Consider the following 23,800-nt stretch of genomic DNA (forward strand, 5'->3'; position numbering starts at 1 on the left):
CTATAGTATTTTACTGACCTGACAGTATGTACATGTAACAAGAGCTTGTCACAGTAGTGCCAAATCCCCTCCGAAATGTGTTTGCTTGTATGACAACATTTGTTTTAGAGAGTAGAATAATATTTGTAAAACAAATAAAGGGAGATAATTAAAAAACTATGGCTGAAAGAGTTATGGTTCATGTTCACTGCAATTCTTCTAGTTGCCATCTGTTTATATTTCTAGTTTCAAGTAAATCCCTTCAGTAGATTTAGAGTTAAGCTCCGGACAAAAATTTACCGGTACTTTGTAATTAAAAAAAGGGAAATAATTCAAAAACTAAGGGAGATAGTGTTATGGTTCTTAGTCACTGCACTTTTCCTACTTGCCATCTGTTTATATTAAAAGTTTCAAGAAAATCCCTTCAGTAGAGTTAGAGTTATGCTCCGGACAAAAATTTACCTTGAAATTAAATAAAGGGAGATAATTCAAAATCTTAGGTAGATAGAGTTATGGTTCTTAGTCACTGCACTTCTCCTACTTGCCATCTGTTTATATTTAAAGTTTCAAGTAAATCCCTTCAGTAGATTTAGAGTTATGCTCCAGACAAAACATTACTCTGAAATTAAATAAAGGGAGATAATTCAAAAACTAAGGTAGATAGAGTTATGGTTCTTAGTCACTGCACTTCTCCTATTTGTCATCTGTTTATTTTTAAAGTTTCAAGTAAATCCCTTAAGTACATGTTGAGTTATGCTCCAGACAAAAATTTACTTTGAAATCATATAAAAGGGGAGATAATTCAAAAACTAAGGTAGATAGAGTTATGGTTCTTGGTTACTGCCCTTCTCCTAGTTGCCATCTGTTTATATTTCAAATTTCAAGTAAATCCCTTTAGTAGATATAGAGTTATGCTCCGGACAAAAATTTACTTTGAAGTTATATAAAAGGGGAGATAATTAAAAAAACTAAGATAGATAGAGTTATGGTTCTTGGTCACTGCACTTCTCCTAGTTGCCATCTGTTTATATTCTAAGTTTAAAGTAAATCCATTGAATAGATTTAGAGTTATGCTCCGGACAGACAGACGGACGGACGGGACCAATTACCATATCCCCTCCGAATTTTTTTTCGGCGGGGATAATAATGTTTAAGGAAAAACAATTAAACATAAAAAGTAAAATGAAAACAAATGGTATTTGATAATTTCGCCCCCTCCCCCCCTGGTTAAAAGAGTCTACAGGTGAATGAAGTTTGAAAGTCAGAAGCGTCTTTATGTAAATATTATCTGAGAGTCAATAGATATGTAAATTTACGTTTTGAGGAGATAGCACATACCGTCTTTATCCTAATAAACGCTCCCGCCCTAATAACTGCTCCCCTATTGTATAATAAAATGAAGGAGTGATCAAAATAATAGCGCCCCCATTTCTCGGCTGCGTAGGGGTAAAGTAATTGCATTTTATTGACAGAAAATTCTTTTTTTTTTATCAACAAGGTTATTGGCAAGAACCTTATAGAAATAAAACTTTAATAATAATAATAATAATAACATATATATTTGGAACAGATCGAGGTTAGGATTAAACTCCAACATGCAGACAATTTTATTATTGTATCGGTGTTTTCAGTTTTAAATGTCAAATTCATGTTACGTTTTTTTTGACACCGTGCATTTAATTACGGATCCACGTAGATTGTTCAATATGCGGTACCCTGGGCCAAAGCTACCGTTCACTAATTATCACTGTTCATATCTCGGCCACGCGTATTGTTACAGTTCTCGCTACCGTCATATTGACAACGGCCCTTCCATTTGGCATGATAATAGGGTGTAGTATTCTTATAAAACTATTTGTGACATATTTACGATTGCTCTATGAACTTGGAACTTTTTGCAAATACAGGTTAACACATTTTAGGTGTTGGCTCATATTATACCTAAAGGAGGGTGAAATAAACGCGCCCTCTTTGTGATTTGCAACGCGCCCGGGCGCGTTTATTAGGATAAAGACGGTAATTTTGTTTAAAAAATGAATATGTTGATGCCTGAAAATTAAACACATAAGTAGTTCCAAGTTTAAGGATAATCTAAAAACATAACAAGAGGGCCAAGATGGCCCTAGTTCGCTCACCTGAGAGAAGTTTGTTCATTCAATCTGTACCAAACGTCAAACTTGACCTTGATATTGTCCAGACAAACATCCTGGTCAAGTTTCATAATTATTAAACCAAAACTCTGGCATATGGAGTGATTTTGTTTTTGTAAGATTTGACCTGGTGACCTATATTTTGAGTTGACCCCCTTACCAAACATCAAACTTTGCTTACAAAAATAAATATTATGACCAAGAATGTGACTTCTAGAGTGTTAACAAGCTTTCTTTTTACAATATAAATATGAGAAAACTGCCCCCCCCCCGGCAGCCATGTTATTCAACTTACTGGAACCATTTTCAAACGCAACTCTCATATCAAGAAAACAAATTTTCTGACCAAATTTCATGAAAATTGGGCCAAAAATGTGACTTCTAGAGTGTTCACATGTTTTTACTATAAACATATAGAGAAAAATGCACCGTCCACTCGCGGCCATGTTTTTTCACCGATCTGGACCATTTTCAAACTTGTCCAAGATATCAATTAAACCAATGTTTTGACCAACTTTCATGATGATTGGTCAAAAATTGTGACTTCTAGAGTGTTTACAAGGTTTCTCTATAGCCAAATAAGGAAAACTGCCCCCCCCCCCCGGCAGCCATGTTTTTCAACAGACCGGAACCATTTTCGAACTCAACTCTCATATGAAGAAAACAAATGTTTTGACCAAATTTCATGAAAATTGGGCCAAAAATGTGACTTCTAGAGTGTTCACATGTTATCACTATACATATACATAAAGAGAAAAATGACCCGCCCACTGGCTGCCATGTTTATCACCGATCTGGACCATTTTTGAACTTGTCCAAGATATCAATAAAACCAATGTTTTGACCAACTTTCATGATGATTGGGCAAAAAGAAGAGTTGTCTCCCATGTTACATGACCTTAATTCATGCCTTTTTTACTCTATAAATATAAGGAAAACAGAGAAAATGCCCTGCCCACTGGCAGCCATGTTTTCTCACCGATCTGGACCATTTTCAAACTCGTCCGAGATATCAATAAAACCAATGTTTTGACCAACTTTCATGATGATTGGGCAAAAATTGTAACTTCTAGAGTGTTTACAAGGTTTGTCTTATAATAGCCAAATAAGGAAAACTGCCCCCCCCCCCGGCAGCCATGTTATTCAACTGACCGGAACCATTTTCGAACTAAACTCTCATTTCAAGGAAACAAATGTTTTGACCAAATTTCATGAAAATTGGGCCAAAAATGTGACTTCTAGAGTGTTGACATGTTTTCACTATACATATACATATAGAGAAAAATGCCCCGCCCACTGGCGGCCATGTTTTTTCACTGATCTGGACCATTTTCGAACTCGTCCGAGATATTAATAAAACCAATGTTCCGACCAACTTTCATGATGATTGGGCAAAAAATGTGACTTCTAGAGTGTGAACAAGGTTTCTGTATAGCCAAATAAGGAAAACTGCCCCCCCCCCGGCAGCCATGTTATTCAACTAAAGGGAACCATTTTCGAACTCAACTCTCATATCAAGAAAACAAATGTTCTGACCAAATTTCATGAAAATTGGGCCAAAAATGTGAATTCTAGTGTTCACATGTTTTCACTATAAACATATAGAGAAAAATGCCCCGCCCACTGGTGGCCATGTTTTTTCACCGATCTGGACCATTTCCGAACTAGTCCAACATATCAAGAAAACCATTGTTTTGACCAACTTTCATGATGATTGGGCAAAAATTGTGACTTCTAGAGTGTTTACAAGGTTTCTCTATAGCCAAATAAGGAAAACTGCCCCGCCAACTGGTGGCCATGTTTTTCAACGGACCGGAACCACTTTTGAACTCAACCAACATATCATTAAGACCTAGTTTTTGACCCGGCACGACCCAGTTTCAAACTCGACCGAGACCAAGTTTCATGAAGATCGGACAATAAATGTGGCCTCTAAAGTGTTTACGAACAAATGTGGACGGACGACAGAGGGACGGACGACGGACAAAGACCGGTCACAAATGCTCACCTGAGCAATCAGGTGAGCTAAAAAAGAAACCATACATTTTGTCTTCCTAATAAATTGAAAACTTAACAAAAAACAACAGACACACAATTTAATGATATTAATCTACACATGATATTTGAATTAAGAAATTAAGAAGGTCTGCATGGTAATCAAAATGCATTTATGCTTACAAAAAAAAAAATTAAAAGAACTTGAAAAGCTTTCATCTCACTTTAAATGTAGATCAGGAGAACAACTGCACTTTACAATCAGCAGCCACAAATCCAATTACACTTTAGGCTGTCTTTTTTTTTTACAACAAACAACATGTGCTAGATTTATTAGATAATATAGGACAGCAATTTTCCAGAGAATTAATTCAGGAGATACACACACAAATTTCTCTGCAATATTTTAACTTCCAAATTGAAACGTTGTTTTTGTTAATACCATTAATGCAAAAGTTTGATATTCCTTTGAGTATGAGACCATAATTTAATATTCATTGGAAAGTGGATTGATATTCTTCAGTCCATTAACAAATCCCTTAACGTCCAAAAGTTTCAATAATACCGATGTCACATTTAGATGAATCACTTCCCAAAGATGTGTTAAAATGTGTGTTCCATAGGGAGAATTCAAAGATTAATCACTACTGATGCAACACTATAAAACTGAATAGCATAAGCACTTATGCTTAGAAGGACTTGAAAAAATATATTCACTTTCTCTGAAGGATTGACATAGAGCAGAAAAGAAATTTTTATCAGGGTTTCTGACCAATCAAAACTCAAGTCCATCAAAATTTGAATTCGGATGGATGAACGATCCCCTATTTTGTCTTGTTTAAAAACAATCACAAATCTAAAAAGAAAACACAAGAACACATTTGATCAACTCCAAGTCATTGCATACCTTTTTTGCTTTCCTGTTACCATCCTCAGTAGGGTCATAGGCAAATGAAAGGATGCTAGAGCCATGTGGCTGCAGGTCGCGGTGGGTTGGGACAGCAAACAGACTCGACACTCGAGCTCCTACTGGCAGTTCGGCCATTATTGCTCTCTCACTTAGCCCTGAAACCAGAAATTATAAGGGATGGAAATCAGCAGGAACACAATACTCTGAATCCTTTTTGAACATCGGACAAAATCATAAAAAAATAATCAAAAGGCCCTGCACACATTTTTAATGGACTTTTAATGGAATTGTGCAGAGCTTTTCGATTTTTTATTGCTTGATATTTTTTTTTTAAAGAACGAGGGAATGCTTATAATTTCTTACCTAGGACAGAAAATATTGCCTTATATAGTAAACATCACCAAAATCAAGAATCTATGAATTAGAACTTATTTTCAAATGAATTATAAGTAAACAGATAGATAGATAGACATATTAAGTTCAAAGTTCATAACAATCTTTCACTTGTGTGACTTAGTACTATTGTTCCAGTTAGTTTGGCCCAACTTTTTGGCAACTTAAATTCTTCTTTATTTAAAAGAACCCACTTTATTATGACAAAAAGAATAAAGTTAAAATTAAAAACATATAGCAAACATAGACAAAATAATAAATAATGATACGTTCAATTTATTAAAAAAAAAGTTTTGCCATTAAGATAAAAAAATACAATTAAACTATTATGACAAATAAGATTTATTGAATTTTAATTAAACTATTAAAAAACTTAAACATATCATCAAGATGCTTACTACAAAGAAAAATCAAATAAAGTTGAACAACACCATTAATAGCATTTAATCGTATTTTAAGATATTTTATCTATAACTTACACATGACTATGTTTCCAAAGTATAAAATCCGTTTTGTTGATGCAAATGAGAGAAACCTATCAAGACAAACCACTGTCCATTACAAGCTTTGGAAGGAGTGCCTCGATCATGTTGTATTTCATGACGGCTCATTAAGTTATTGATACCCCTAGCTGTGATTGGTTCCATATCAAATTTGCAGTGCAAGTTTGCAAAGTAATCATTAACATCTCTCCAGGTGGACAAGGGACATATAAAGCACTGTGAGATTATGCTTATAAATTGTCAACATAAATATATTAAAGGGATAGCAAGGAATATCCTCATTCTTGCTGACTTTGGCTGGGGTCCTTTCGGAGGAGGGATTATATGCTGAACACCTAATATACCAGTGGAAATTTAGGAATAGGTTTCATTTACTTAAAATATGATATATCTATTTAAAATTAATGAATTATTAAATAAAAATAAACACAGCCAGAACTTTGATACATTTTACAAAACTCTAAAATTCAATAATTTTTTGTTTCTTTAATATTTTTTTTCAAATATGGGAAACACAGATTTTGCTTACAGAGAATTTGCTTGTAGAGAAATTGTTGCAGAATGTCAACCCAAAATTGACATAAATTTGCGTTGGATACAAATGTATGCATCATTTTTAACTGTCTTACGGTTTAAAAATTAAACTAGGGTCTTACAGCATGGGTAAAAATTCCACTGCCAGCTTGAATTGGCAACGATAATTTTTTCCAGGGCAAATATTATGTCAGAAATACTAACACCATACTCTGGGCAAATTAATTTTAAAAGATTTTTACATCCCTGTTATGGAATGGTACTTTCTGGCCTACATAATATTGTACTCATGGAACACATTTACAATTCTAATATGATGATTTCATTTTAATTAATGTACCATTACAACATTCCCTTTATGTAAAAAACATGCACAATTCATAGCAAATAAGAAACAAACCTGTGAGTATATATTTATTGAATTTTTGAGATATAAGTTTCTTTTGGACTTCTTGTTTATTGTTTACAGTTATACCTCAGATCCTTTTCTTTAAATCATTAACAACATCCTACAGACAAGGAACTGTACGACATCTTTTGATAATGGCGTGATTGTGCAAATATCATTCTTAATTTCGCAACTCCGGTGCCAATATATGTCCCTTTGACATATTGCTTGTGGCCCATGTTACCCTGGAGACAATATTTATGCCTTGAGGAGGATGTAATTATTAGAGAAGTTCTAATCAAAGCTACTTGACAATAAAACATAATTACATTGTGCCAGCATGAAATGTAGTGAGCAATTATTACCAATAGCGGTTTATTTCCAAGGCTATTGTAGAGTGTTCAATCTTGAAAGTGGATGTCTGTTCAGGGTAGTGATCAAACTGGCATAATGGATGGAACAAATCCAATCAACGCAGATAGATTAATAAAAATAGCCTTATAACTGTGCGATGCCAGGTTTTATGTATGTTAAAGGGGCTATGCAAAGAAACTAGGAATTTTAATGTGAAATTAAATATCAATAATATAATCAATATAAAATCAGTAAAGATAACAAATAAAATTTTCCAATATCAATGTAACTTCAAAAAAATATTTTCAAAAGGGGGTAATCACATGACAAATTTACAAAATGGTGTTTTCCATGCCGAATACAGCAATATTTTGCCGTTTTATACCCTTTAATACTCTTTATTATTGTTAAAATGCATATCACTTTCCAGCAATATTGGCAAAAAAGTAATTAGCGTTTATATCTAAATAATATTTAATCTTTATCTCCACTTTACTTGCTGTGAAATTTCTTAGTGGGTCACAAAATTACAGCTCCTGCTACGAAAATTCGTAGCAAATAATTTAAGATAAAGGGCGAATATCAAAACAAAATAATAGCTAGTCTCTTTCTGAAATGGCTGGAAAATGAGCGTCATTTAAACAATTAATACAAGTAACAAAACTATTGCCAAGCAATATATGTCCCCTACTGGCTCCACCATTGTCAGAAATTCCACCATTGTCAGATTATTTTTATTTATTTTTGTTGCCATAGCAGCCAGAATTTTTGACGTACAAACAAAATAAAATGATGTGCATAATGTCCTTATTGCCATCTATCCATGTTTCAAGTTTCATGAAAAAATATGAAGAACTTTTTAAGTTATCGCAGGATCCAGAAAACCACCATTTTCAGCAGTATTTCTATTCTATTTGTTGCCATAGCAACCAGAATTTTTGATGTATGAACAAAATGAAATGACGTGCATAATGTCCATATTGCCATCTATCCATGTTTCAAGTTTCATGAAAAAAAAAGAAGAACTTTTAAAGTTATCGCAGGATCCAGAAAAGTGTGACAGACGGACAGACAGACAGACAGAGAGACAGACTCACAGAGCGCAAACCATAAGTCCCCTCCAGTTAAACCGGTAGGGGACAATAAAGGGTATAAAACGGCGTAAAATACCTGTCTCTGCATAGACGTTGCCATCTTGTTTGTCACGTGATTATAACACCCTCCGATTTGCATGGCAATAATATTTAAGGCTACAACAAATTGATAAGATGTTTGTCGTATTTGTAGAACCTAATATAAGTTATGTATAATACAAATATTTATATCTTGTACAAGCCTGCATGGTCCATTATTCCTCACATTAATTTTTTTTAGCAGAGTTATTGTTGTTGTTTCTATTTATTTTACGTAAGCTTACATATTTCATGAAATATTTATTTTTCTTAAACAACTTAAAGTACAAAATGGCAGCATTTCATTAGCTAAATGCGTTTAACGACCCCACGTGACCTAATTTCAAACTTGTCAGAGATATCATTGGTAAAAATAAGCTGTCACCAAAATTCATGAAGATTGACCTTGCAATCGGGAGGTCATGGGTTCAATCTCCACTCAGGGAGACTCAGTTCTCTAGATCTTCCCAATGACACCAAGTACTGGTTATGGGCCTAGAAAACGCACTCGAGAGCGTTTCTATAAGCCCGAGGCTTTTGATGCAACGAGCTAAAATAAAAAAATAAATAGGTTTAAACTAAGCTGGGACCATAATTTTTGCCTCTAATGTGTTGCCAGGGTCAATGATCATGGCGCAGGATGCAAAGACAATTAACATTAAACAGTGGATCAGTAAAAGAATTCTCAAACACTTTCGTTAAATTTAAAGATTTACATTCGTTACATTTTGGTTTTACATTGTTTATTTTAAGCTCCACCCAACGGAAAGATTAGGAAGCGTTTCCCTGTGACATTACATTTTGGCTATAGACAAAATATACAGTGTTGTCATGTGCAGCAGCATAAAATTAATTACAATTCTTTCCAAATTTGTTTGCCTGAATAGTTAACATACATATTTTTTCATTTTCGCCTTAAGTTATTACGATAAGTTAAAAACAGGAAGTTTCCTTTCTTAAAGAATGAAAGATCCACTTACCGAAGACAGAAGAATATCCATGGACAATTCTAATTCGTTCAAATTGCCTTATTGTGTAAAGACACATGCAATACAGCACACAATTTATGAAACGAGTGCCAACAGCATGAAGAAGCTATATTTAATTCTATTTTTATTGAATCATTGCATGTAACATATGAACATATCACAATTTGAACACCTAATTTATAAAAAAAAGAAACAGACCGATAAATTAAGTCAAACTCATATTTTCATTATTACACGTTTAAAAATGAATATACAATATTTCATCGATAAATTTTTCAAGTCAAAACAAACCTACAATAAGTTTCAAGTCCCTTATGTAGAACAGTTTAGGTTTGATGCTTAAGCAAACAAACATATCTAAATAACGTGACATTTGAAAAGCAAGTCTGATGATGAATGATACTAGTGTACAATATCATAACAGAATAATATGAGCATGTTTGTCTTTATTTCAAAAGGTTACATTTTATTTACTCTATTTTTATTTGTGAGCAAAGCTCACAAATAATGCAGACGCAATTTTGCAAATCAGTATGGATCAGTATGGGCTTAGGTACGGCAGGAACCGTAACCCGTGACTGCCTGTGTGGATAACTCCAGTAAACTTTAGCAGACAATAATGCTAAAAGCGTCTGCTTTAATCACCGCATCTACCTGTTCTCACTGGTACAGTACATAGTGTATTTAACAACTTGTAGTAAGACAACATTGGCCAGTCTAGTGTTTATCATTGAAATCTGTACATATTGGCTGCTTTCAGGGAAAACAGGGCTTAATGCATGTCAAACAAGCAAATTCGTTGAATTGATATCACACGCCAATATGCTTCTGGACACAAATGTGTTATAGTTGACACTCAAAAACCATTTTTTCAAGATACAAAGGGCCATAACTCAGTTTTTAAAAAATGATGTACTATTCCATTTGGCGTGCATCATCATCTTATCCATATATACTCATACCAAGTTTCAATGAAATCCGACAAAGAACTTCCAAGATATGGCTCCGGACGGACGGAGAGACGTACGGACGGAAAGACAGACGGACAACGCCAAAACAATATTCCTCTGCCTATGGCAGGGGATAATAAGATTAGCCTGTGCACACTGATTAGCTGTATCAATGATTTGGAAAAAAAACACACATCTCACCCTGTGTTTTAAGATACACACCTAATAAATTTGAATGGGTTGTGATCATTTCAAACTTGCGATATAAAAAGCTATAACATAATTTTGAAAACTGAGTTGCGTCTTAGATTATACAACAGCGAACAAATTCAGTGCCTTCAGCGCTTTGATTTTTTTGTTTTTGCCAAGCCTAAAGATTAACTACTCATATTTTTGAAAACCTGATCTTGAAGGTCATATTGCTTGTCTCTCCATTATTTGTAAAAATTACTTTAAAATGCTTATATCTAAGTTTTTGGCAGTACAATCTTACTTGCAATAATGCAACTCCCAGCTATTGGGAGTAGGAACTGGTTATGTCATTTTTCATGTAAACTCTGCTGCCTGGAATCTAGGCGGCACTTTAATAGGTAAAATTAGCTACATTAGCTATTTTCTGGCATAAATAAACACAAATACCACATAAATATATCCCTAATGCGCAAATCAAAACAACTTTCTTCATACACAGTGTGCTCGCAGGATAATGTTATTACCCCTTTACCCCTTATAAATGCACTTTGATGCGTTTGTAGTCCCTTAGAAAATCTAATTAAATCTGATGTGTTTGTATAGTCCCTTAAAAAGTCTAATTAAATCTAAAATCTTTTTTACTAAAATCAAGTCTTAGCAGCAAACAGCATACAACCTGAACAGACTGCGAGTTACTCACAGGCTGTTCTGGTTTTATGCTGGTTGCAAAAGCTATTTTCGCTTTGCTTCTGATAGGGAAAGGGTTAATCAAAGTTTAAAACAAGGTTTTAACAGTGCATGAAAATGTGTAAGATTTTTTAATTGAAAAAGCTGAGTATTCTGAATTTTAAATATGCGAATTTACACATCTACTATATGCAGAATTCTGGGCAAGATATATCTCGTGTCTAATAAACCAATCATGCTACATTGGCTATCTCAGAACCTCTGTAAGATAGATTGAATCATCAATACGAAACTTCGGCTTTCAGTTTAATTAGTTTTTTATCAACTTTTTGTTTTGAGCATTCATCCACAAAAATCATACAAATTAATTTTGGTGGTAACAGGTATGGTAGTTTCTTGTTGAGACGTGGTTATAGAGATCGCATGAAACTGCTTGAAAGAACGTTCCCACATTATGCAGTTATTATGGAAAAAGGTATTACCAGGTCACCATGGTTTTGCTGATAAAAAATGCGACAAAAACAGGTTAATATTGTGATTCATCAGCGCTCTAATAAAATATTTCCTCTTTCATAAATTGTTCATATAGAGTTTCTAAGTAACACAAAATTGTTTATTTATGAGTATTTTCCATACTACATCGTATGTTGACATTTTTCACAAGATAATAACCTCCTCTGCAAAGTAATTTTTAAATCTATTTATTGTATGCAAATCTTGAAATTGGAATAGACAATCAGAATACACCGCTCATCAAGAAAACACTTTTAAAATGTCGGTTTGACACTATCATGACAATTTACAATTTTAATATTGTTACAACGGATAAACTTTTTTAACAAAGCGTATAGAAAAAAAACTAATATATATATACAGATATTTTTTTTAATACGTGTTGTGGAATAGAATGTTTATGAATTACTAAAATAGTCCACTATTTGCTGCATCTAAATCACATAATAATTTTGCCCAGCACAGGTCATTCAAAATCTGAGGATATTAATAGATATGGGAAAATAAAAACTTCGCTGATCAACATGTATAGTGGGATATCGAGAGTCCAATACACAATCACCTGTCTGTTGCGTAACCTCATTGATAGTGCTTTCTAGTACAGCCGGGTTAAATTTGATATGTTTGGGAAATGTTCTTTTGTTTTCCACAGGCAGCAGCGATATCTCATGTATTTTCAATTGCAACGCAATAGTATACAGTGCCCCAGATAATTATTCGGGAGAAAGGGTTTTCACCAATTGATTTTGAAAAATAGGATGATTTCATTCTTGAAATAGGGTGAAATGAGTTATAAAAATGCATACCTTAAAATCATTGCTGCTTTACATCTGTTGAAGCTGCACACTTGTATTGATTCAATAAAACTGTAAACTATAATTAACTTAAATAAACTGATGTTTCAGAACATCTTTAATCCTTGAAACTAAACATAATATTAACTTCAAACTTAAAAACCCCTGATATTAACTGACATCTTTGTAACTGTCAAGCAATTGCGAACACCTTTCGACCTCTCTTGGACATTTTTATTTCGCATTGTAATATAAACTGAAAGTACAGACGCCTTACAAATACAAGCACAATGAGCGACGGATTAATTCAGATTGAAAACGCATGTATGTTGTTGTAAATAATTTGGTCAGACGCTTTACTTAACAATGAAATCTAGTCTGCAGAGCATTTGAATAACTTTGACTGTTTTCCTGCTCCGTCATCCAGGCGCTTGCTGAATGAAAGTGTTTCTGCGTTACGATAACAATTCCAAAGAGAAAAAACTGATAATGAGCAAAGAATTTTTATCAAAGCTATTGTATTGTATGCATCAAATTTGACAAATTTGCGTAAAAGTCAAATTGGTTGCGTTTTTCCATAATTCGCATGATACGAACTGTATTGTGTTCCTTTGCGTTTTTAAACATTTTAATAGGGTGAAAGACGCAGATACGCAGCTTATCTGGGGCACTGAGTATAAGGTTAAGCTTGTTTGTATTCATACTTCTCAATTTATAAAATGTTAAACATGCGTTCACCAATAACTACAGGTTTACTATGGACAACAACAAAACAACAAAAATGCTTTATAATCGCTAAAACCGAATAAAAAAAACAACAACTAAATATAACAAGAAATATCTTTTTAAAAGATATTCGGCGTAAATGCTGACTTTGAAAAGTTCGAAATTTACGTTTCTAAATAACTAATTAAATTGAAAACAAAAATTTAACTATTGTGTTGTTTTTTTTGTTAGTTGCATATTCACCACATGAAATTTGTGTTATTATAATCAAACCACACATTAGGGTAAGAATGGCTTATTATAAATTTATTTCTTCACCATCGAAATATATCTTAGGTTAATATTTAATTAACATGCAGTTTTCTTTGGACACATTTGAATCACATGTTCATAGCCATGTCACGCGAAAATTGGTCTTATGGCATTTCGGCCAGCGTAGCTCAAATCCAACTTGTGCATTTGCGCAGTCTGGTCAGAGGCGATGCTTAATTTGCTATACAGTCACTCAAGGTATTAATTTATGGTCTCATCATGTATCTCCTTACCAGACTGAAAGATGCCCAGCTGAGTGGGCTATATTAATAATGGGCGCATATGGAATAAGACCCATTTTTGCATGTCAAGGGTCTTTAAAAATCGCATTACAAATTTTAAAATAAATGCTATATTTTAGCACAATTCTTTTCGATACAAATTTGAATTAAAAATAGCAAACTGGTTAATAAGGGTAGCCTTTCCAGGCGTTCAGGAACAATATCCAAACGTGCTGACCGAGTACGGCAAACATTTGTGGTTAGATCAGGGTTTTTTTGGGGTTGTGGGGGATGGGGCCTTTAGCCCTTATGTGGGGGAAATTTTACGCGCGATTTTCCACTTTGGGAGATTTGTTTACTTACTCTCTCATTATTTCATTTGTACATGTTTGCACTATATTCATTGCTTTTCCATAATTTAGTACGTTTGACAAGATTAAATTGAAATAGAAATGAGATATTATAATCATGAGACACATCTTTCTATTCTATTTTTTAGGGGGAATTTTTTGTTCAGGAAAGGGGAAAAAACCAGTCTAGTTCGGTTGGAGAAGACGCCCATATTCGGTGTCTGTTATATAAGGTAAAAAAAACCTGGGTTAGATAATTAAAAGATTTTCCTCTTATTGTGACACAATACTATTTTGGTAGTGTGTTTATGGCTAGTAAATTATGCCTTCCCCCGATGATTTAGTGGCCAAGCACAGACCCTGATATTCTGCGAAATGGATTTTAAAGCGTAATTGTAATTGGGCCAAAATTTGTGTTGTTTGAACATGCAGAGAGTAGGCTGGAATTCCTTACACTGAACAGCGCTACATCCTTACGCTGTGCACAGACACAGTGAGATAGCCAAAGTTCAGCGGATTTATCTCGAATCAGCCTATGAAATATTCGAATATAATCATTCCTGTCTGCTGGCGTTATGTAAAGGTCAATTTAGGTGAAAAGCTAGGTAAAACAGCTATGTCAAAAAAGAGCATTATAGTTCTATACCCATGTTACAGCGTTTTTCCTCTATATAAAGTTGGTACCGGAAAACGGCACCATTCCCAATGCGACCATTTTTCCCAATTGCAAGATTGAAAATTCCAAATTCACGTAAAAATTTCCAAATCATAGGAAAAAAAAATCGCAATATTTACTCTTTCGTTTTGCTACGACAATCAAGTGAAGCTCAAATCAATTTATGTTAAGCAACAGGGAAAGTAACCGCTGCAAGCTTTTGATTGGTTCCCGTTGTCTGAATACTAATGTGTTTGAAATAGGGACCCTGATGTCACACATTTTCGCGGCAAAATGGCGAGCAATAATTCGAAGTACTATCATAAAAAAATAAACAAAACAACTGTCCTTAAATGCAGTCCTTTAACTAGGTACGGCTTTAAATCAGATAGAACATCGACGTCAACAGCATAGGTAGATACTAATACTGCTAATCCTGAGGTTGAACCCAGTGTACGGTTAGAAATTGATGCATTATTGACGGCCGAGTCTATTGACCTTGTTAGGTCACCATCTTAGGAAGGTTGTAGACTTTTTCCCACCGAACCTGATGCCAATTTAGCCTGTGAAGGTGAACCAAGACAGTATCAAACGTAAAACTATAATTGATAAGAAGTATGAGCTACACTTTGATTAGTTGTATGACAGTAGCAGTAAGAACTGCTTCTTGTGTAAAACATTCGAACTGTTTGCTAGCTCTTCAAATAAATTACATTATCATAAGTCTAATTTTTATTAGATAGTTATGGTCTCTTTTTCCGTGTTAATTTAATGGATTAAAATGTTACTATGATAATGATGTATTTGTACATTACTGTGACAGCTCTGTGATTGGTGGCATAACATTGTCTACCTAGATGTTATGGAACCATGTGTGATCAATTCAAACCCAGGTGTCCTGTTTCCTAGGGGAAATTTCAAGGACCTTGAAGATGATCAGACATTAATCAATAAAATTTATTGTTGTGCCATGTTTACAATCAACTAGATGGTAAACTGTTTCTTTGTTTGTTAAATGCAACTTATTATTATTTGTAAATACTTTAAGAAGTTTTCAGCAAAAAGTATAAATCTCCCAATTTGGACAAAAACGACGCTAATTTTCCCAATTTGACTGGTACGGGTCCCATTCCCAAAGTGGTGAGGAAAAACGCTGATGTTAAGGTCAGACTGGTCGACACTGTGTAAACTGCTAGACGTACAAGTAATGCATAAACAACAAAGTATGGGTAAACAGGCCTGTCTTTATGACAACTTATTTTTGAGTAAAAAGTATTGCTAAGACATTTATTTTTTATTAATTTTCATCAATTATCTTATTGTATATTATGAATTTGTATATATGGTGTAAAAAAATCAAAAATTGTGTACAGGGAAATGATGAAATCATATTCCATACATGCCATAATTATTTAGGTCCAAAGCGGGACATTCCATAAAAAATTGTCTGGACATTTGACCCAAAACCGGGACACCTAAAACGATTTATCATTCCACCTTTACTGTAGTCAGTATAGTACTAACAAATACTCTTGATACTTTTATTCTAGACATAAAACATCTGATATGAAGCATGGAATCTAAAACATAACAATAACAGTTTTATAAAATAAGACAATAGCAAACAACGAGGATAATATTCATCTTTTTAGAGTACAAAATCTAGAACATTACGACAACATTTATACTCATTATAATAATTTCAATGGCAAACATTAACGCAGGGGAGGCTATCCAGTACACTGAATTAGTTACAGTAAACTATCTACCGAACAGTTACATCAGTTACACACGGAATGCACATTTCAGAGGTAGGTTTTTGGTGGAAGCAAACCGTCTTTGTGTTCATTTTAACTCTCAACAACGCCTCAACCGTTTTTACACCAACAAAAACAAAAGGACAAAAGAAGTCTATGGATGCTTTACTCAAATTATTTTTATCTAATGTTAATAATCATATTTTGTTTTCTTCTTATATACACAGATTAAACTGAATTGTGAATTGTCAGGCGCTGTATTGGGGTAGTGTCAAACTGTCATGAATAACAACATGTTGTTTTTATAACAATAACACAAGACAAGATGGGTACCACTTTTACTGTTTGTTGCAATGTTTTTTAAGCATGTATCCATGCGCAGTTTGTTACTTGTCAATTGTCGCGGCTTAATTGGAGTAGGGTCAAACTGTCGTGCATAGCACCTCGTGGTTTTTAGCTTAATTGGAGTAGGGTCAAACTGTCGTGCATAGCACCTCGTTTTTATTACAATTACACCCAATTACACTAGACAGGATGGGTATCACTTATTGGACTGTTTGTTGCGATTTTGGTATATTGCACATTCGGATTATCCCGCTATTTATGAACTTAACATTGAATGTAGAAGACTCATTAATGACGTAGAGTTAATTTTACAAAACAATTGTTTTGTAAACCGTTTCAAACAAATACAAAAATAAACACATTTTCAACATTTATTTCATTATAATACAACTATCGATAGCAATAAGTGACCACTATCTTGAAGACCACCATGGTGTGAATGCCTGATGAGATCAATAATTAGCCAATAAATCGCTGATAAGGTGTCATAAACAACACTGGTACACACGATAAGTAGAATCGGATTGTTAATTGGGGGCAATAAAGGGATTAGCGGGGGTAAGTGTTAGCGAAACAGAGCTTGAATAGCGAATTTTATTGGGAACCTATAGACCTTACATCGTTTTTCACGAATGTCGGGACAAATCGTCTCATATCGGGACGGCGGGACAAAGGGCCCAAAAGCTGGACTGTCCCGCGGAGATCGGGACGTATGACATGTATGTCATATTCTAAGTATGCTAGGTATTATCCAATAGGGTAAAAGCTGACATTTTTGGACCTTGTGAAATTTCGGACACTTAACCGATTATAAACCACTCACACTTGCCACAGATAAATAATTTGGGCGATTTTAAACCAAACCAGTCAATCAAGCATGTCTGTAACGTGATGTTTATTTAAGCCGCACACATTTAACTCCCTTTCCACCCTCGCATCGAAGTTCAATAGGCGCGAAATTCGAAAACACATGAAAGCAGGGATCTAATTTTTTCGGTTTTGTCAGTCCTAGACCGATTGGGGTCATGAAAGACCGATTGGAAATCCCAAACAGTCGGTCCGATTCTGTTTGCTATTAAAATTCCCATGTCATGAAATCGATTACACAGTGTACATGCTAACACACCCTAATGACATTCTTATCTCGATTAGGTGTGATAAACCATTCGCTGCAGTCTCTAATCCGGTCAGGACCGGTTTATTGCACGTCAGACCAAGAATCAAAAACTTGTGTACAGCAGATTAAAGACGCATCCAAAAAGACGCGTCTGAATGCATGCGCTGTAACTAAACAAAACATGCCGATACATTTTCCACCAGCGTATTAATCCGGTAATATAATTATGAATGAAAGTCACGGATCTGATCGACAGAACAGCCAAAAGTTATTTTTATGGGCGGAACTTCACAGAAAATAGTACACAAGAAAAATAATATACATTGAATAAATCTTTAGTAAAACCGTGTTAGAATCGAAATAATTTGTGTACTTTATACTTTGTTGTTGAATAACTCACGACCGGACAATTAGATGCGTGGTTTCAAATGCTTCGCTCTCGTGTTTAAATCCCTGCGCATCTTAACTATCGGACGTGGGTTATTTGACAACAAATTATTTCTTAATTATTGGGTTTGTTGTTGTCAGTAGCCAACCTACGCACAGACATTTGTTTGGTTCAGTGCATGTTTGTAAGATATTATCGAGTCGACAACAATTTAAAACATCGGTATAGACTTACACAGATTAATAATATTGACATCGATGAAAAAAGTCTGATAAAACAGCACACAAAACAACAATGAAATACCAAATGATAAAACCAGTTGAGAAAGCTCGTTCCGTTTTTAAAAAAAATGCCTAAAGGAATTTTACTTGTACATGTATTATACCACCTTCATGAATGGCAAAATCAATGGTATATATTTTAACGTAATTTGTCATGATTTCGGATACACATTTTCGGATACTTTTCCCCATTTATATCCGGACCGATTGATGTTGCGGGAAAATATGATCCCTGCATGAAAGGTATTGTGTTTCTTTTACATAAATTAAAAGGTATATTGCATCTATGACATAATTACCTTAACAATCGTGCAGTTTGATTTTAAGACTTGATAAATATTATAAATATATGTCATTTTCTATTTAAAATCTAATTTAAAACCCCTTTTAAAAATGTCCGAAATTACAATTATTATCCAAGTGACTGTCATTTCGAACCTTTACATACTGTAATTTCGGACAACTTCAAAATATCCCAAAATGAAGAGAAATTACTGATTTTTTCAGATGGTGCGAAAATCAAAAAACATCTACAAACAAGGATATCAGTAAAACTGATGGATGCTGCCCAATGATGCTTTGTCAATATATGGGTTAAGTGTATGGACAAAAGTGAGACCTTGAGAAAATCTAATAATAGCCTCAGTGACCTTGACCCCAGTGACCTCAAACCTTATCAAAAGGTAGAGGTCCATGCAAGGTACCTACATGCCAAATATATAAGAGATCGGTCAAATATTGAAGGCACTATGAGAAACTGTAACCAAAGTGTGACCTTGAGAAAATCTATAAAAAGGTAGAGGTCCATGCAAGGTATCTACATGCCAAATATGAAAGAGTCTCGGTAAAGTATTGAAGGTGCTATGAGAAACTGTAACAAAAGTGTGATGGAAAAATCTAATATTAACCTTGGTGACCTTGACCCCAGTGACCTCAAACGTCATCAAAAGGTAGAGGTCCATGCAAGGTATCTACATGCCAAATATGAAAGAGATCGGTAAAGTATTGAAGGTGCTATGAGAAACTGTAGCAAAAGTCTATTATTAGCCTTGGTGACCTTGACCCCAGTGACCTCAAACGTCATCAAAAGGTAAAGGTCCATGCAACAGTCATTGAAATTGAGATTTAAATCTACAAGCAAGTCGGGCTAGTACTATGGGAATTTGAACAAGCCCGAGTCAGATTTTACTAGCCCAAACTTTTTTGTTAAAAATGCAGATAAACATAACATAAAATATCCAAAGAAGCATTAATTTATTCAATCTTTAGAATACAATACAAATCTCTTATTAATTTCATCCTCATCCAAGTTAGCTTCCTCGTCATCTGAGCCAGCCTCTTTCGGATCCTGAAATAAGAAGAAATTAATTTCACACACGGATTTCAATCAAATCACAATTATAAATATATAAATAAAGTTTAGGTAAAAAATTAGCAGAAATGTATCCCATATATCCATGTGAAAGAGAGAGCAAACCTGAACCACCAGAAAATATATAAGCAATTAAGTGCCAGGTTATTCTACAAAAAGCCAGTTGACAAATGCATCAATCACAGTTACCTCAGATTTGCATTCCTCAACGACGTACTTGAATGACAACTGTTCGGCCATTACTCTCTTGTGTCCCGAAAGCAACGCAAAACATTTATTTTACATAATAGTAATCCGGGAACCACAAAACCATGCGCTTTATGCGCAGTAATCCAATTATCGGCTGATTGCCCAGCACGTGTGCGCAGTATGTTGAAACATAAGCGGCTGTTGATTTAAGCGGCTCAAAACTTTGTTTACAAATATTGAAAATGAAAGTGGAACTCGTTTTCTGTTTAATGAATTGTACAAGCACGTCGGGGTTGTAATATTGGATTTCCTACAAGCCCAAAAGAAAAAATACTAGTTTTTTGCTGTCGGACTAGTGCGAATTTCGACGACTGATGCAAGATATCTACATGCCAAATATGAAAGAGATCGGTAAAGTATTGAAGGTGCTATGAGAAACTGTAACAAAAGTCTATTATTAGCCTTGGTGACCTTGACCCCAGTGACCTCAAACGTCATCAAAAACTAGAGGTCCATGCAAGGTACCTACATGCCAAATATGAAAAAGATCGGTAAAGTATTGAAGGTGTTATGAGAAACTGTAACAAAAGTGTGATGGAAAAATCTATTATTAGCCTTGGTGACCTTGACCCCAGTGACCTCAAACGTCATCAAAAGGTAGAGGTCAATGCAAGGTATCTACATGCCAAATATGAAAGAGATCGGTAAAGTATTGAAGGTGCTATGAGAAACTGTAATAAAAGTCTATTATTAGCCTTGGTGACCTTGACCCCAGTGACCTCAAACGTCATCAAAAACTAGAGGTCCATGCAAGGTACCTACATGCCAAATATGAAAAAGATCGGTAAAGTATTGAAGGTGTTATGAGAAACTGTAACAAAAGTGTGATGGAAAAATCTATTATTAGCCTTGGTGACCTTGACCCCAGTGACCTCAAACGTCATCAAAAGGTAGAGGTCAATGCAAGGTATCTACATGCCAAATATGAAAGAGATCGGTAAAGTATTGAAGGTGCTATGAGAAACTGTAATAAAAGTCTATTATTAGCCTTGGTGACCTTGACCCCAGTGACCTCAAACATCATCAAAAGGTAGAGGTCCATGCAAAGTATCTACATGCCAAATATGAAAGAGATCGGTAAAGTATTGAAGCTGCTATGAGAATCTGTAACAAAAGTCTATTATTAGCCTTGGTGACCTTGACCCCAGTGACCTCAAACATCATCAAAAGGTAGAGGTCCATGCAAGGTACCTACATGCCAAATATGAAAGAGATCGGTAAAGTATTGAAGGTGCTATGAAAAACTGTAACAAAAGTGTGATGGAAAAATCTATTATTAGCCTTGGTGACCTTTACCCCAGTGACCTCAAACGTCATCAAAAGGTAGAGGTCCATGCAAGGTATCTACATGCCAAATATGAAAGAGATCGGTAAAGTATTGAAGGTGCTATAAGCAACTGTAACAAAAGTCTATTATTAGCCTTGGTGACCTTGACCCCAGTGACCTCAAACGTCATCAAAAGGTAGAGGTCCATGCAAGTACCTATGTGCCAAATATGAAAGAGATCGGTAAAGTATTGAAGGTGCTATGAGGAACTGTAACAAAAGTCTATTATTAGCCTTGGTGACCTTGACCCCAGTGACCTCAAACATCATCAAAAACTAGAGGTCCATGCAAGGTACCTACATGCCAAATATGAAAAAGATCGGTAAAGTATTGAAGGTGTTATGAGAAACTGTAACAAAAGTGTGATGGAAAAATCTATTATTAGCCTTGGTGACATTGGCCCCAGTGACCTCAAACGTCATCAAAAGGTAGAGGTTCATGCAAGGTACCTACATGCCAAATATGAAAGAGATCGGTAAAGTATTGAAGGTGCTATGAGAAACTGTAACAAAAGTGTGACGGAAAAATCAATTATTAGCCTTAGGTGACCTTGACCCCAATAACCTCAAACATCATCAAAAGGTGACCTTGACCTTGACCCCAGTGACCTCAAACGTCATCAAAAGGTAAAGGTCCATGCAAGGTATCTACATGCCAAATAAGAAAGAGATCAGTAAAGTATTGAAGGTGCTATGAGAAACTGTAACAAAAGTCTATTATTAGCCTTGGTGACCTTGACCTTGACCCCAGTGACCTCAAACATCATCAAAAGGTAGAGGTCCATGCAAGGTATCTACATGCCTAATATGAAAGAGATCAGTAAAGTATTGAAGGTGCTATGAGAAACTGTAACAAAAGTTTGACCGTACGGAAGTGCAGAAAGACAAACTGGCAACTATGTGTTCCCCATATATATATATATGGGAAGCATAAAAATACAAAGATAGCAAATTAAAACAGGCGGTGGAAGCGGTAACAGGCTTCTAAGCAATTTCAAGTCCCTAAATCAACCCTTAGTGATCGATTGAATGGCAAAATTGATATGGATGCTAAACCAGGTGGCCTTCCTGTTGTTCCTCTTGAAATTGAATAAAAAATTATTGATCAAGTTACAACTGCCGCAAGCTGTGGTTTTGGCATAACGCGATGAGAGCTTCTTGTAAAGACAGGAAGACTATGCCAAAAGATTGGATTGAAAACGCCGTTTAAAAACGGAATTCCTGGGAAAGGCTATTTTGAAGGTCTGAAAAAACGGCATCCATCAGTTGTCATCTGCAAGCCTGAAAAACTCGGGACATCTCATGCCAGAATGTTAAATCCAACAGTTGTTAATAATTATGTCAACGATCTGGGAAAAATTCTTGAGAGCCTAGGTTTGCTGGAAAAGTCGACACAGATTTGGAATATGGACGAGACTGGCAAGCAGTTTGAACACAATCCCGTCCGCGTTGTTGCCCGTAAAGGTGTCAAGAATCTTCCTGGCAGAACGTCAAATCAGCGAACACATACAACCATCGTAGCGTCTGTTAATGCTGACGGCAGAGCCATGACCCCTTGTTCATCGTCAAAGGAAAAACCAGTCGCTGCCTTCACTCCTGGAATACTTCTGAAGCTCCAGCTGGATCAAAATGATTTTTTAGGAGAACGCAAGGATAAGCAAGGCTATCTGTCAAAGCTGGTTCGAGGCACTTTTCTTAAAAGAGTGTGGTCCTGAACGTCCTCAGCTACTGATATGCGACAGTCACAATTCTCATGAGGCATTGAATCTCAATGGCCATGACAAACACATCTTAGCATTGCCACCTCACACAACTCATAAATTACAGCCCCTCGACAAGAGCGTATTCGGTCCACTGAGCTCTTACTTTAACAAAGCCTGCATGGAGTACCTCTCTTCACATCCGATCAATACCATCAGCAAATGGTCATTCCCGTGGTTGATCGCAAGAGCTTGGGAAAGGTTGATGACGTCACGCAACATCAAAAATGGCTTTGCTTCCTGTGGCATTTACCCATATTCTTGCTCTCCATTAAGAAATGAAGAAATGATGCCCTCTCGCGTTTTCAACAGACCACTTCCGGTTTCAAATGCAACTTCAACCTCTGGTAGCAGCGATGGAAGCCGCCAAGAATGCGAGACAACACCTAATACGGAACCACCATCTCCGGCTTCACCAGAATGTAACGGCACACCAGG

At 35.3% G+C, this 23,800-nt stretch overlaps 1 protein-coding gene across 5 annotated transcripts in view; it reads right to left on the reverse strand.

The window, feature by feature from the left end:
- The window catches only part of LOC127877890 (dynein light chain Tctex-type 5-B-like), a 49,689-nt gene that overhangs the window by 21,060 nt on the left and 4,829 nt on the right, over positions 1-23,800 (reverse strand). For 2 of the 5 annotated variants that reach the window (XM_052424212.1, XM_052424215.1), the window contains exon 2: positions 5,032-5,189. In XM_052424212.1, the coding sequence (XP_052280172.1) occupies positions 5,032-5,169 (138 nt within the window). In that variant the 5' untranslated portion in view covers positions 5,170-5,189. Of the gene's footprint in view, positions 1-5,031; positions 5,190-7,217; positions 7,295-8,783; positions 8,929-9,662; positions 9,791-23,800 lie in introns of those variants that run through there. The other 3 variants (XM_052424211.1, XM_052424213.1, XM_052424214.1) reach the window with 3 other exon arrangements.

The sequence above is a fragment of the Dreissena polymorpha genome, chromosome 4, assembly GCF_020536995.1.
Source record: "Dreissena polymorpha isolate Duluth1 chromosome 4, UMN_Dpol_1.0, whole genome shotgun sequence".
Lineage (NCBI taxonomy): Eukaryota > Metazoa > Mollusca > Bivalvia > Myida > Dreissenidae > Dreissena > Dreissena polymorpha.